The sequence below is a fragment of the Prionailurus viverrinus genome, chromosome D4, assembly GCF_022837055.1.
Source record: "Prionailurus viverrinus isolate Anna chromosome D4, UM_Priviv_1.0, whole genome shotgun sequence".
NCBI lineage: Eukaryota > Metazoa > Chordata > Mammalia > Carnivora > Felidae > Prionailurus > Prionailurus viverrinus.
This window is the reverse complement of record NC_062573.1, coordinates 59,806,295-59,819,040: the sequence shown is the minus strand read 5'-3', so window position 1 is coordinate 59,819,040 and position 12,746 is coordinate 59,806,295. Positions and strand designations below refer to the sequence as shown.

Below are 12,746 nucleotides of genomic sequence, written 5' to 3'. Positions count from 1 at the left end.
GGTGAGAGAATGACTGGCCAGCAGAAGAGGAAAGAGTTTATTCTAATTTCCATGAAGAAAATGAGAGTCCTCTATTGCCACTGACCTTGGAAAATACTTGATCATAATACCATAAAAGAGGCAAATACTCCTCCTACCAACACCCCCCCCCCCAAAATCAAGGCAAATACTGTGGAGCTTGCTGGGGGAGTTTGTGGTAGACCAGAAGGCTAAACCTACTTGCTCTGTTGACATTGTATTGAGTGCCTAAAACCCTTGAGAACAATTCCATACTTTTTCCCATAATGAACACTGAAACCTAATCACAGATTAACTCTTCAGATATGACTGGACACATCCAAATTCAATAAGACTGTCCCCTGACAGTCAGACAACAGGGCTTTGGGAGCCCTGGCGGTAAAGGGGATGTCAGAGAAGAGAGAAAGGTTGGTTCTGTGGGAACCAACCTGCTCCCGTGACTTCATAGTCAGTGTTTCATGAATGACTCCAGGGACTCCATGGGCAGGATCACACATCAGCAGACACGAGCTCTATCCCTGCCCCGAAGCTAGTTGCTTCACTGAGCCTCCAGGTGTAGCCTTGTAGAGTCAAAGGAGAAATGTTAAGGAGAAAACAGGAATGGGAAAGAAATAAGGTCGGAGAAGGAGGACATGGAAAAGAAAGCCTAGGTTTGGGAATTGTTTGAGGGTAACGGTGGAACCAGGGACAAGACAAAATCTGTTAACCTAAGGAAGATGAGAACAATTAAATGTTATAAATTAAAATAATCTTGAATAAGCACTTAGAGGAAAATATATGTGTCACAGTGTGAAGTTTAGGGAGGGAGAGGGCCCCAGGGTGCGTGGGGGTTCTAGGTGGGATGACCCCTCCTGGAACTCATGTTCCCTCATCATTCTGATGTCCTACTGATCATGAGGACCTGTCGTAACCATCTGCTTATCCCCCCCCATTCACCTCATTTCTCTTGACTGTCCCTTTCATGCAAATGTCTCTTAGGCATCAATTGGAATTGTAACGGAAAAGCAAAACCTATGACATTCTTAACATGGAGCCTGTCCAAATATTATTAAAACCCTCATGAGGTTTGGATTCAGACCCATAGAGAAGAGAAAGCAGAAATCAGAAATGCTTTCTCCATTCCACCCCACAAGCAGAGACTCAGCCTCTGTGATAACGCTTTTCCAGATTTGAAATATGAGGAGCCACACCTCTGTGAGTCCAGAGATATTGTTTGGGATTTTTCTAGCTTATTCTTTAGTTTTAATGTACCATATTTGGTAAATATCTTATTATAAGAAAACTTTGACAAATTGGCAAGGATTTAACTAGTTTGACATTCTCTATTTTCTCTTTGTAATTAGCAATGCATCTGTTTTCCTTTTTCTGGCCTTTATTTTTACATTACTCCTTTAGGATCTTTAAAATATACATATATGTATATATAGTGACTAGCTTTCAGAGAATTTTGCCATGTTATTCTATACTTAGAGGAGGAAGAAATTCCAGTGATCAAAAAATAACAATTCTATAATTGGACAAATTACAAATTAAGACTGTAAAATTCAGAGGTATCATTTCTTTGGTTCTATGGTTTTTAGACTCTGAGTTATGCCTGATATTTTCTACAGTGGTTTCTGGGACTATATATTTTGAAAGGTTTCCAAGATAAACACAGAAGATAATTTGTTATCAGTTGTTCTAAATCTGAATCTTGAAAGGTGTTTGCCATCTGGGTTATGATGCAAGTGACATTAAGGCACAGGTAAAAGAAGGTGGCGTTAGTTTCCTACATGGAAGGAGCAAAAAGTAACCTCCTGGTTCCTTTCATGACTGTGTGGATTTGTAGATTAAGTGGCCTACTTTCCTCTAGATGCTTCTCTTGACAAATGAGCATTGATTTCTCTTATGTTGATAAGAGGATCATGGCCAGCAAGCTAACTCTTTTTCCCTCTTCGTCCCTTTCAAGGATGAGGAAGACTCCTTTGTGATGAAAGCCATCATCCACGCCATCAATGATGACAACGTCCCAGGCCTACAGCACCTCCTGGGCTCATTGTCCAACTATGACGTTAACCAACCCAACAAGGTCTGCTACTGCTCTGCCAGGGGTAGTGGGCAGGGGGTGGGGGGTGGTCACTGTGACTGTACACCTCCAAGTTCACGGTGAAAAAGATCCCTTCTGCTTCTCCACTCCCCCCCTTGCTGTTACAAACTCCATACTGTGGAGAAATCACTTCTGCGTAGAGAGTGAATTGAGTTAGAAATGGGGTCGAATGCACCGAGGGCCTTTCTCCATGCAAAGCCTTTCCCCACGACACTGTGAATGTGCTCATCCTGGAAATGAAACTGTCACCTCTGAGTGTGAATCCAGCAGAGGAAGGCTGGGTGTTCCCCCGGCTGTCCCCATTCCTGTTACACAGCAGTGGTTGTGCGTCTGTTGAGACCTAAGAAGCTGTGTGGTGTTGGACAACGGTGACAGTTGCTTTTCCTTGCCTACCAAGCCTCAAAAATGTTTTTCTTGTCTCTTCCAGCATGGGACACCTCCATTACTGATCGCTGCTGGCTGTGGGAATATTCAAATACTACAGTTGCTCATTAAAAGAGGCTCAAGAATTGATGTCCAGGACAAGGTCATAATTCTGTTTTATTGCCACTGAATTACCTCCTAAGTGTTTCCAAATGTCTTCCTATCACAGAGGTAACAGAGGAAAACCACATGTGCCCCTTACTTCATTTCTCAGTCTCCTACAAAGGAAGATGACCTGTCCCATAGCCTGGTCCAGTCTGACCCGTGTTACAAACAAAAAGGCAAATACGTCCCTTTCTCTTGGCTCGGTTGCTCAGCATCAGCCTTTCCTTGTGCGCTACCCCAGATCTATTCCTTACTCATCACATGTACTCAACAGTGTTATGAGATGTCACATCCGGGAAAATTTCCATCGTCTGATTAATCTCATCAGAGATGTATTTGTCTGCATGTGTATTAGGGCAACAAAGTCAGGATGGTCCATGTGGCCATAGATTTTACAGAACTGTACACGGACTAGAGCCGATCCTGACTATGGAGGAAATTTGAACCGGAGATTGAAATGAAGGTTTTAAGAAAACAAAAACATGATTTTGAAGTAATTCTAGATTTACCAAAGAAAGGTGCAAAGATAGGACAGAGGGCTCCTGGAACCCCTTCGCCCCACTTCCCAGAATGTTAACATCTTACATCACCTTGGTCTTTTTATCAAAACTAAAGAATAAAACGAGAGTTCGTTCCTCTTGGAAGTTAGCTCCTTTGAAGTTTGCCGTCACACAGGAAGGGAAATGGAGTGAGTCTGAGTGACGTGTGCATTTGGATCTGGAAATGTGACTTCACATTGGTTTTTATGCAGGGGGGATCCAATGCCATCTACTGGGCCTCTCGGCATGGCCACGTGGACACCCTGAGATTTCTCAATGAGAACAAATGCCCTTTGGATATTAAAGACAAGGTAAGGCTCCTTCTCTTCTTAGGGATAGTGGGAAGTAATCTGAGGCGACGTTTGAGTATGGACATGCCACCTGCATCTGGATCCAAAGCAAAAGGGTCCGTGATGAAAATCTTCCTGCAGGGAAGTTCAGAAGTATCTTTCTGCTACTGGCTGAGTCTAACATTAAAATCTGCATTTAGCTGAAATCTGCCAGCTAGTTGGCATAATATGCAAGCAGTGAATTATCTGCCCCATAACCTGGAAACTCAAGGTTCTACTAGAAAGACAACCAGAAGCAGATCCGAGTCCTGATCCTTGTATTGAATTGCCATGTGTACATCTCTTTACGCTTCTCCTCCCCTCTGAAGTAGCTGCCAGTGCTGACCTTACAGTCCCTGGCACTAGAAGAATTCATGAGACAATGCATATAAAATAAGGCTTTGGGGAGCAAAGTTATTATAACAAAAGCTGTTGATTTAGCAAGTTACCTTATTTTCATGTATCTGTGTTTCATTCAGTTCACACAAGAACCCTGTGAGTTCACTGGCAGGGCTTGAACATGTACCAAGGATTCTTACCTCCTCATTCATTATACGTTCTACTGTGCAACTCCTGTCTGCTCCTAGTGCTTGTAGACTGACTTTTCATATTTAATCGGAGCTGCCATATACAGTTGTATGGGCTGTGCACTGCTCTGTATCTAAGGGATGATATTCATGTCAAAGACACACACACACACAACACACGCACACACACACACACGTATGATGGCAGTTTTCGGTCAGGTAGCAACAAGCATCTTGTTTTGTATCAATCAGTTTATACTCACAGTTTTTGGACAGGTATAAGTAAAATATCGTAAGGAAATCATAGGGAAATTGCACCTATTGCAAATTCGGAGAATGCCACTGTGGGCTAATAGTGATGTTTTTTTTTAATCTCTGAGAATGTAAGAAATAACATTCTCAACATAGACAATGAAATCAGAAACTTGCTCATAAATAAAACTGTGTTTAAGTAACTTAATATTAAAACAGGAGTTTTGTGTTTTGAAAAGAAAATCACATGGCTACAAGCATCCGTACATAAAGAAGATTGAGAACCGCCATGACAGAGAAGGAAAACATTCCCACGTAGGAGGTTTTATGACAAGCAGGAGGGGCTACACATGTGGGTTTCACGCTAGCTGTGTGGTGGACCCTCCACCCCAGGACCAAAGGGGCATGTGGCCTGAGGGTGGTGGGGGCCCCTTCGGGGAGGACTGGAGCCAGGCGTGCATGGGAGTGGGCCTCCAGTCCTGTGCATTTAGTTTCTAGAGTCTGCTCCCGGAGAGTGCTCTGAATTTGGCTGTTTCTTTTACAGTCTGGAGAGACAGCCCTTCATGTGGCAGCTCGCTATGGCCATGCCGATGTGGTTCAGTTACTGTGCAACTTTGGCTCTAACCCCAATTTCCAGGACAAGGTAGGTCACGGTAGCCGACCTCACTTCCTTTCGCCTGCTGGGTGGCTGTACCCGTAGCCGTTTGATATGGTCGGGTCCTTTGGGGTTTTATCCAAGGTAGGTTTTCTGCTTAGATTTCTGAGGGCAGGGACTCAAACAGGAGCACTAACATTCATTCATTCATTCATTCATTCATTCACTCTTCTGGACAACCCTGTGAGTGAGTTGCTATTATTTTCACTCCTTCTTTTACAGAAGAGAACATCCAGGCACAGAGAGGTTCAGTAACATACCGAAGCTCACACAGCCTGTAAATGGTGGAGCTGGGGCTCAAACCCAAACAGTCTGGTTCCAGAGTCATCCTGTAAACACTTCACTGTACTAACCTCTCGTAGACAGACATCTGTGTCTAATGATGTTCATTGTGAATATACAGTCCTTACAATCCTATAGATCTCGTGGCCAGCCATCACCCTGACTTGTTAAAGCACAATTATCTCAGCACGTCTTTGCCAGAGCAATAACAAATTATGTGAGTGATCTCTATGTTATACACATGACAGAAATCCTGAGGTGTTAAGCTTGTTACAAGAATTCCCGCTCAGATAAGTGCTCTCCTCCTGTGAGGAGTCTCAGATGAACTGAATGAAGGCACTTTGATAAGAAAGATGTTATAAATCCATCCACCCCGGGGTTCTCCTGTGTAGAAGAGCTGAACCAGTGGTTCCAGGGGGCTCCTAAAAGTCAGTTGTTAGTAAACTGCAGGGGAAACTGAATTTATCCAACACCCAAGTGTTGAGGAAAGAAAATTAGTGAAGGAGAGACATCAGACTTGCGTCCATTATTTCAGATTTTGCTTTTTTTTTTTTTTTTTTTGCCACAAGCTCTTTTTTCTGTACTGCCTTGACTCGGCTGCTGATGTTGGCTGGAACTCACTGCGTCTGTACTGGTGTGCTCTTGTGTTCTCCTCCTTTACCTGTGTGTCTCTTTGGCCAGGAAGAAGAAACCCCCCTGCACTGTGCTGCCTGGCACGGCTATTATTCTGTGGCCAAAGCCCTTTGTGAAGCCGGCTGCAATGTGAACATTAAGAATCGAGAAGGAGAGACGCCCCTCCTGACAGCCTCTGCCAGGGGCTACCACGACATCGTGGAGTGTCTGTCTGAACACGGAGCCGACCTCAATGCCTCCGACAAGGTGATTTGTGGGTAGATGTATCACACGCACTGGCAGGTGATCCGGGGGGCTGATGGGACCACAAGACTCCTCTATTAATTACCTACAATAACAAACTCGAATGTAGCAAATTACAATGGTCCTTTCTCTTCTCTGTTTGATAATTAATTATTAATCTATTAATATGAGATTCTGTTTGACAATTAATATTCATTTGTGGCATGTTAACACTTTATGGTCAGATGGCTCAGCTGTCTATTTTATGTTCCGCCTTTTTAGCTTTGAAGCAGGTATAGGAGTGTTCACTGGGCCTAAGACAATCTTCAGTTAGGACCAAATTGGCAACTCTCTATTACTTTGTAGCGAAACAGAGAAATAGATGGTTTATTTACTTTTATCGCCCGCTGTTTCGTTAAAAGATAAAAACCACTCTTAGTTGGCTGATAATTGCAACTCTAGACCAGGTTCTCCTTTATTAATTAAGCAAATTCAGCATAATCTGTTTTTGTTTGTGAGCTTGTACTTAAATGAGGCTGTGGTGTTCCTCGTATCGTCAAATTTGGGATATTGTAGGTAAGTTAGGAACTGCCATTTGTGGAGTGTTTTCTTGGTGCAGAGAAGTGGTTCTCAGTTGGGAGCAAGCTTGCCCCCGGGGGGCATTTGGTGGTGGCTGGAGCCCGGTTTTGGTTGTCACAGCCAGGAGCGAGGGTTACTACTGGCATCTAGTGGACGAAGATCCTTGTGCTTTTGTTACACATCTTACAACTCCCAGCACAGGCCCCAGATGTCAGTTAGTATACTGAGGTAGAGAACCCTTAGAACAGATAAGTTACAGACATGTCCCCAAACTCTCTACGCAGCTCACAAAACTCAACCTGTCTATTCGCCAGGGGTTCCGTAACAAGTGGAGGGAATTCCCAGGCTGGTCTTTTTTGGGATGCATCGATTCAGCATGTTTTATTTGCCTTTGATATGTATGACAGCCCTTGAGCACATCGCTTCCCGTGGCTTTCCCAGTTTCTCCCTGGGTAAGAGAAAACAGGCTTTTTTTTTTTTTTTTTTTTTTTTTTTTTTTTTTTTTTTTTGAGAGAGAGAGAGCAATTGCCAGCAGGGGGGAGGGGTAGAGGGAGAGAGAGAATCTTAAGCAGGCTCCATACTCAGCGTGGAGCCTGACTTGGGGCTTGATCTCATGACTCTGAGGTAATGACCCACGCCAAAATAAGAGACACTTAACTGACTGAGCCCCCAGGCGCCCTAAATGATAGGCTTTCTGCTTAGGAAGTAAGTGAAGACTGCTGAGCAAATGTTTTTAAAAGTGGTTTTCAAGGCACCTCGGTGGTTCAGTTGGTTAAGCATCCGACTCTTGATTTTGGCTCAGGTCATGATCTCATGGTCCTGAGATTGAGCCCCGTGTCGGGCTCCACCCTGGGTGTGGAGCTTGGTGAAGATTTTCTCTCTCATTCTCTCTCTGCCTCTCCCCTGCTCGTGCTCTCTCTGTCCCTCTTTCTCTCAAACAAGGATTTTAAAAAAATAAAAGGGGTTTTTAAGCGCTTGATAAAACAGGCTGTTGGAGAGCCAACAATTACGTAAGTTCTATACATTTAGAGACAAGAAGAAGTGTTGGGTCTTTCTGTCTGACTGTTCGGGCCACGCCTGAATTAGTCAGGCTGATGGTCAGCTTAGTCTGTGGTTGTTCAGAGTGGGGCACACGAAGCCTCTCCCCCACTTGCCAGGAGTAAAGAATGTGTTGTAATCCTTCTTCAGGATCTGCAGTAACAATGCCTGGAAAGTGGCTGGAAAGGCAGGTGGCCAAGCCCACGTGCATAAGGGAAAGTGCTCATGGCCCCTGGTGTTTGTTACAGGACGGACACATCGCTCTTCATCTTGCTGTGAGACGGTGTCAGATGGAGGTCATCCAGGCTCTCATCAGCCAGGGGTGTTCTGTCGATTTCCAAGATAGGCACGGCAACACCCCCCTCCATGTGGCCTGCAAAGATGGCAACGTGCCCATTGTGGTGGCCCTCTGTGAAGCCAGCTGCAATTTGGATATCTCCAACAAGGTAACGCTGGAGGGGATCCCTGCGGGGGCCAGCAGGGCATGTGCCTCCACCTGCTTCTGGGTTTTCTCCAAGTTTCTCTTCGCGTCTCTTCATTGTTCAAAGCCAGTGTTACTCATAGGGACCTGTTCTGTTCTGGCTTGTAGAGCTGTCTACATTAAATCATACTTTACGTTGGACTTTTGAATAACTTCGTGAAATGACAGAAAATCATTACATTATTAAGTACTTCCTACCTAGCCAGGTTGTTACTGATGAACATCAAGAGAGGGAGAGAGAGAAAGGGGGAGTGTGTGTGTGTGTGTGTGTGTGTGTGTGTGTGTGTGTGTGTGTCTGTCTGTGTCTGTGTGTGACCTCTTGTAGAAGAATCCCAGAACATCAGTCAAATTAGAACATCTTTTTGCAGTACTAAATCTCCAGGAAAACACCTCATTGAGATTCCTAGGACCAGATTTCTCTTCTTGGCTTTCTCCCTTGAGAGTTTTTATGGTCAAACATTCAGAACACCTTTTTTGTGCTAAATAAATTTAGTAAGACCAAGGGAATGCTACTATTTGGTGAATACTAAAGAAATGAAAATAGTCACACGATGAAATGAAAAAACCCCATATGTTGACTTCTAGAAGTTAGCTAACACCTTTCCTTTTCCCTGAATACTATAGAGACTTTCATTACCAAATAGGACAGAACAGTTGTATATTCATGTGGTTTCAGGCATGTAATTGTACAAAAGGCAAGCACTACTCTTTCATGATTGTGTTGAAGACAAAGTCCAAGTTGAATTAAAATTTTGATTGTGGGAAGTGTTTGTTTATAATTGGCAGACACGATGCCAGCAGAATTTTCTCATGATTTGTTTGAGGTAAGAGAATTAACAGCTAAAATAGCTGGAAAATTACACGTCTACAAAAAATTATTCCTCTTGCCTATTATGTGATTAATTCTCATGAATCTTGAAATCGGCAGTCTTCATATTCTGGAAATTTGAAAACGCAGGATCATAGGTCTTAGGCATTAGCTGCTGTGCTGGTTGCTTTCTTTGTTTATCCCATTCTAATCCTGCCAAGTCTGTTAGGTAAAGTGGCTTAAGGGGAAAGCCAAATGTAATATTAAGCAGCATCAAGATCTTGGCTTTCCTTCTAGGAGTCTTTAAACGAATAAAAAATGGCTTCAGGGAACATCATGGTACTTATTTGAATACCTTTGGACTTGGCCATAGTCCACACAGCTGGCCTACTGTGTGCACAGAATCTGGGATGAACTGTCTCCTGGGAAGGTGGAGGAGCAGAGTGGGTGACTCATGGTACTGGGCACTAAGTGAAAGAAGGGAATGGGTGTTCACCCTGCGCCTAAGTGCAAGCCGTGCACTTGCTAAGTCTGCTCTTTAAAATACCCAGCAAGATAACCCTAGACTTCATGTTTAAAAACAACTGACTTATTTAACGGGAAGGCCTCTACATTGTTGAGGCTGCAGACGGTAGTTCATACATACCCACACACACTTGCTTTTACCATATTGGGCCACACAGCAGCACAGAGAGGGCATTCCGTAGGTGATTTTGTCACTGAGTTGAGCTCAGCTGGAGCTTCACAGTGTCACCCTCTTAGAATCAGCAGCCTCGTGCAGTTACTTGGGACCCTCTTGGTGCAGCAGCGAGCTGACTGGCAGCTCCACGTGGAGCCAGAGACAAGGTTCCCCAGACCACCATCAGTGTTCAGGGACTCGGCACACCATCACTCCGTGGGCCTCACGCCTTCTTCAGTGGGTTGGTGTCATCTTTGTTTTTTTCTTCCTCTTCCCAGCGAAGACAGAGAGCATGTTGTACTCATGCACGTGTCCGTGCACACACAGACACACACACAGAGATGCACACACAGACACCCGTGCATGCACGCACGCAGACCAGCACACAGACACGTGCACCCACACAGATACACAGACACACGCACATAAACAGATGCGCACACACGCAAACACACAGATGCGTGTACGTGCACACAGGCACACAGACATGCACGTAGACATGCACAGACTCACATCTACAAATGGGCACACATACACACACACGCGCACATGTGGACATGTACACGGACACACACACACATGTACATATCCAGGCATATGTGTGACAATTCCGTGCCAAGTAAGTGTGTGTTAGTGCCTTTCTCTGACAGTACTGTGCCAGAGCAGGATGAGGGGCTTGTGGATAGCATAGTGAATGGTTCGTGCCCCCAGGTGTTTTTTGGTGTAGCTGCGCTCATGTTGCAGTCACTGCTGTGAAAGAGGCACCAGGTGCTATGGAGATGCGGACATCTGCACATGAAAGAAACAGAGAGAGCTTTTGGATGAAGGAGAGAGGAAAGTGTGTTTCAGACCAGGGGAAGTGTTTGTGTATGTTTGGGGGCTGTCTGGCTGCACCTGTAGCTGACGTGGGGTGTAGGCATTTAGGGAGGCCGGCAATGGGGCAGAGAGAGAAAATGCAGGTGGAAGGGGACATTGGGTCCAGAAGGTGCAAGACCTTGACCGTAAGGCTCGGGAGTTTGGATTTGGTTCTGCCAGAAGCCGGGGCCTTCAACATGTAAACTTCCTAGTCCTTTTTCTTTGTTGTCCTTTTCCCCTTCCATGAACGATACCTCCCATTGCCAGGCTCCTCTTCCTTACACAGAAATCCAAACACCTTGCTACATCTTCACAACTTCTTTTCCTTCTCACTGTGTCTCTAGGGTATTTGATCTCTGCTCCCTAGATCACTCTAGATGATAGTAAACTAGCACAGGCTGGTGCACACATTGCAGCATTATTTGTAAGGGGCAGGAATGGAACCACCTTAAGCATCCATCTTCAGTGGGCTGGCTGAGTGAATTGTGGCATATCCACATGCCAAGTGTTACTCAGGTAGCCGAAAGGACAAATTAGATATAGTCACAGGCCCCGCAAGATGTGTGCCATATATTACTAGGGGGAATGTAGCAAGTGACAGGCTAGAAAGTGGAATATGTCTTGGCTTTTCACATTTTTTCTTTCCTCTCGTGGATTCACAGCTAAAAGCTTGGAAGGCCGGGCACCAAAGGGTCGAGCCGGAAGTGCTCTGAGGAGGGGAGCCTGGGGAAGGGGACAGAAGGAAAGGAGCGCCTCTCTTCTCCACCATGGATCCTATGCGTCCTGCCGCGTCCTTTGCACTTTCTCTGTCAGCACGTGTTCACTTCATAACAAAAACTTACATTTGCAAATAAACAGCATAAGACAGACACCTGAACTTCCTCTGCTTCCAGTATCCACCAAGGACACTTTTTTTGTGGTTCCCCCAGGGCAGAAGAAATACCTAACAGTTCTGTTTATTAAGAGGTTCAGTCCGAACAACCTAGTAAGAATTTATGTCCTAACGACTCAGTAGGTGTTGGGAAAAAAACGATGCCCACAAATGGAAAGAAAATGAATATTTTAATTTCATTCTTCCATAACCACACTTGCATGCTGATGGGATGTGTGTGCTGATTGGGCACCTCACAGCTCCTCAGACCTTGGACCCAGCCAGGCTGGACACTGCATTATTCCTATTCTACACCCGTGTTCCCAGGGTACTTGTTTCTTGTCACAGTAACCACCAACCCCCCGCTATGCAGATACGATGGCATTGAAAGGAAGGCAGTGTGATCTAATGCTGAGACCCTAAGCTGCCTGGAGCAAGTAGTTCACTTTATGTCTGAACCTGCTGGTTCCATCAACAATGTAAAATATTCCTCAGTACCCTATGGATTCACTGCAGCGCCCTGAGGTGCCTTGGCACACAGTTTGGGAACCACAGACACAAACAGTGGAGAGCGTGGTGGGCATGGCCTTGCAATGTCACCTCATTAGAACGACTTCACTGGCTATCGTTCCATCCCTTTGTCCCTTGCAGTGTCTAATTTGAACTGTGGTGCAGATCTTTCTGGAACCTTGGGCCCCTTAATAAGAACCCTGACTCATGCCTCCTTTCTACCAGCACAGGAGGAGACTTGATTTAGTTATCTTATGATAAGCCTCCTACTCTTTCATCCTTTGCAGTTTTCTTTCAAAGTGACTCTTTTAACTGGAAAATACTTCAACACATTCCTCTTGGCTTGCCTCCCCCCAGGAGAGGGAGGGTTTCTGGAGAAGGGAGTCCACACGTCCTATTTCTTCTGGGGGATCCCAGATCCTGCACACAGTACCGGCCCGTGGGATAGACTCCCGTCAGTGCCATCCTCAGCAGCCATTGTGAGAAGGACTCTCTTTGGGCTTTTTTTTTGTGTCTTCCAGTATGGACGAACGCCTCTGCACCTTGCAGCCAACAACGGGATTCTGGACGTGGTCCGCTACCTCTGTCTGGCGGGCGCCAACGTGGAGGCGCTGACCTCGGTGAGTCACTTTCTGGCAGGAGAAAGCCACGGAAAGCCGTAGAGAACGTTTCGAACCTCAAGGGCATCAGGGAAAGGTATCGCTTGGCAACTGCATCTCAAGCAGACAAGCTGCTCTTAAGCTTTGCTCCTGCAGTGCCGTTCCATAGACAGTTGCCCACACAGAGCCAGGGTGATAGCTGGTTATGCTCATTGGTGCCAGGGCCCTTGGCGCTCTGGGGCCCGTACTGCCAGG

At 45.4% G+C, this 12,746-nt stretch overlaps 1 protein-coding gene across 10 annotated transcripts in view; it reads left to right on the top strand.

Annotated features, from left to right (window-relative positions):
• Positions 1–12,746, top strand: part of DAPK1 (death associated protein kinase 1) — a 188,527-nt gene that overhangs the window by 136,555 nt on the left and 39,226 nt on the right. For all 10 annotated transcript variants that reach the window (XM_047830151.1, XM_047830156.1, XM_047830159.1 and 7 more), the window contains exons 12-18: positions 1,967–2,086; positions 2,532–2,630; positions 3,384–3,482; positions 4,824–4,922; positions 5,898–6,095; positions 7,937–8,134; positions 12,414–12,512. In XM_047830151.1, the coding sequence (XP_047686107.1) occupies positions 1,967–2,086; positions 2,532–2,630; positions 3,384–3,482; positions 4,824–4,922; positions 5,898–6,095; positions 7,937–8,134; positions 12,414–12,512 (912 nt within the window). The remainder of the gene's footprint in view (positions 1–1,966; positions 2,087–2,531; positions 2,631–3,383; positions 3,483–4,823; positions 4,923–5,897; positions 6,096–7,936; positions 8,135–12,413; positions 12,513–12,746) is intronic.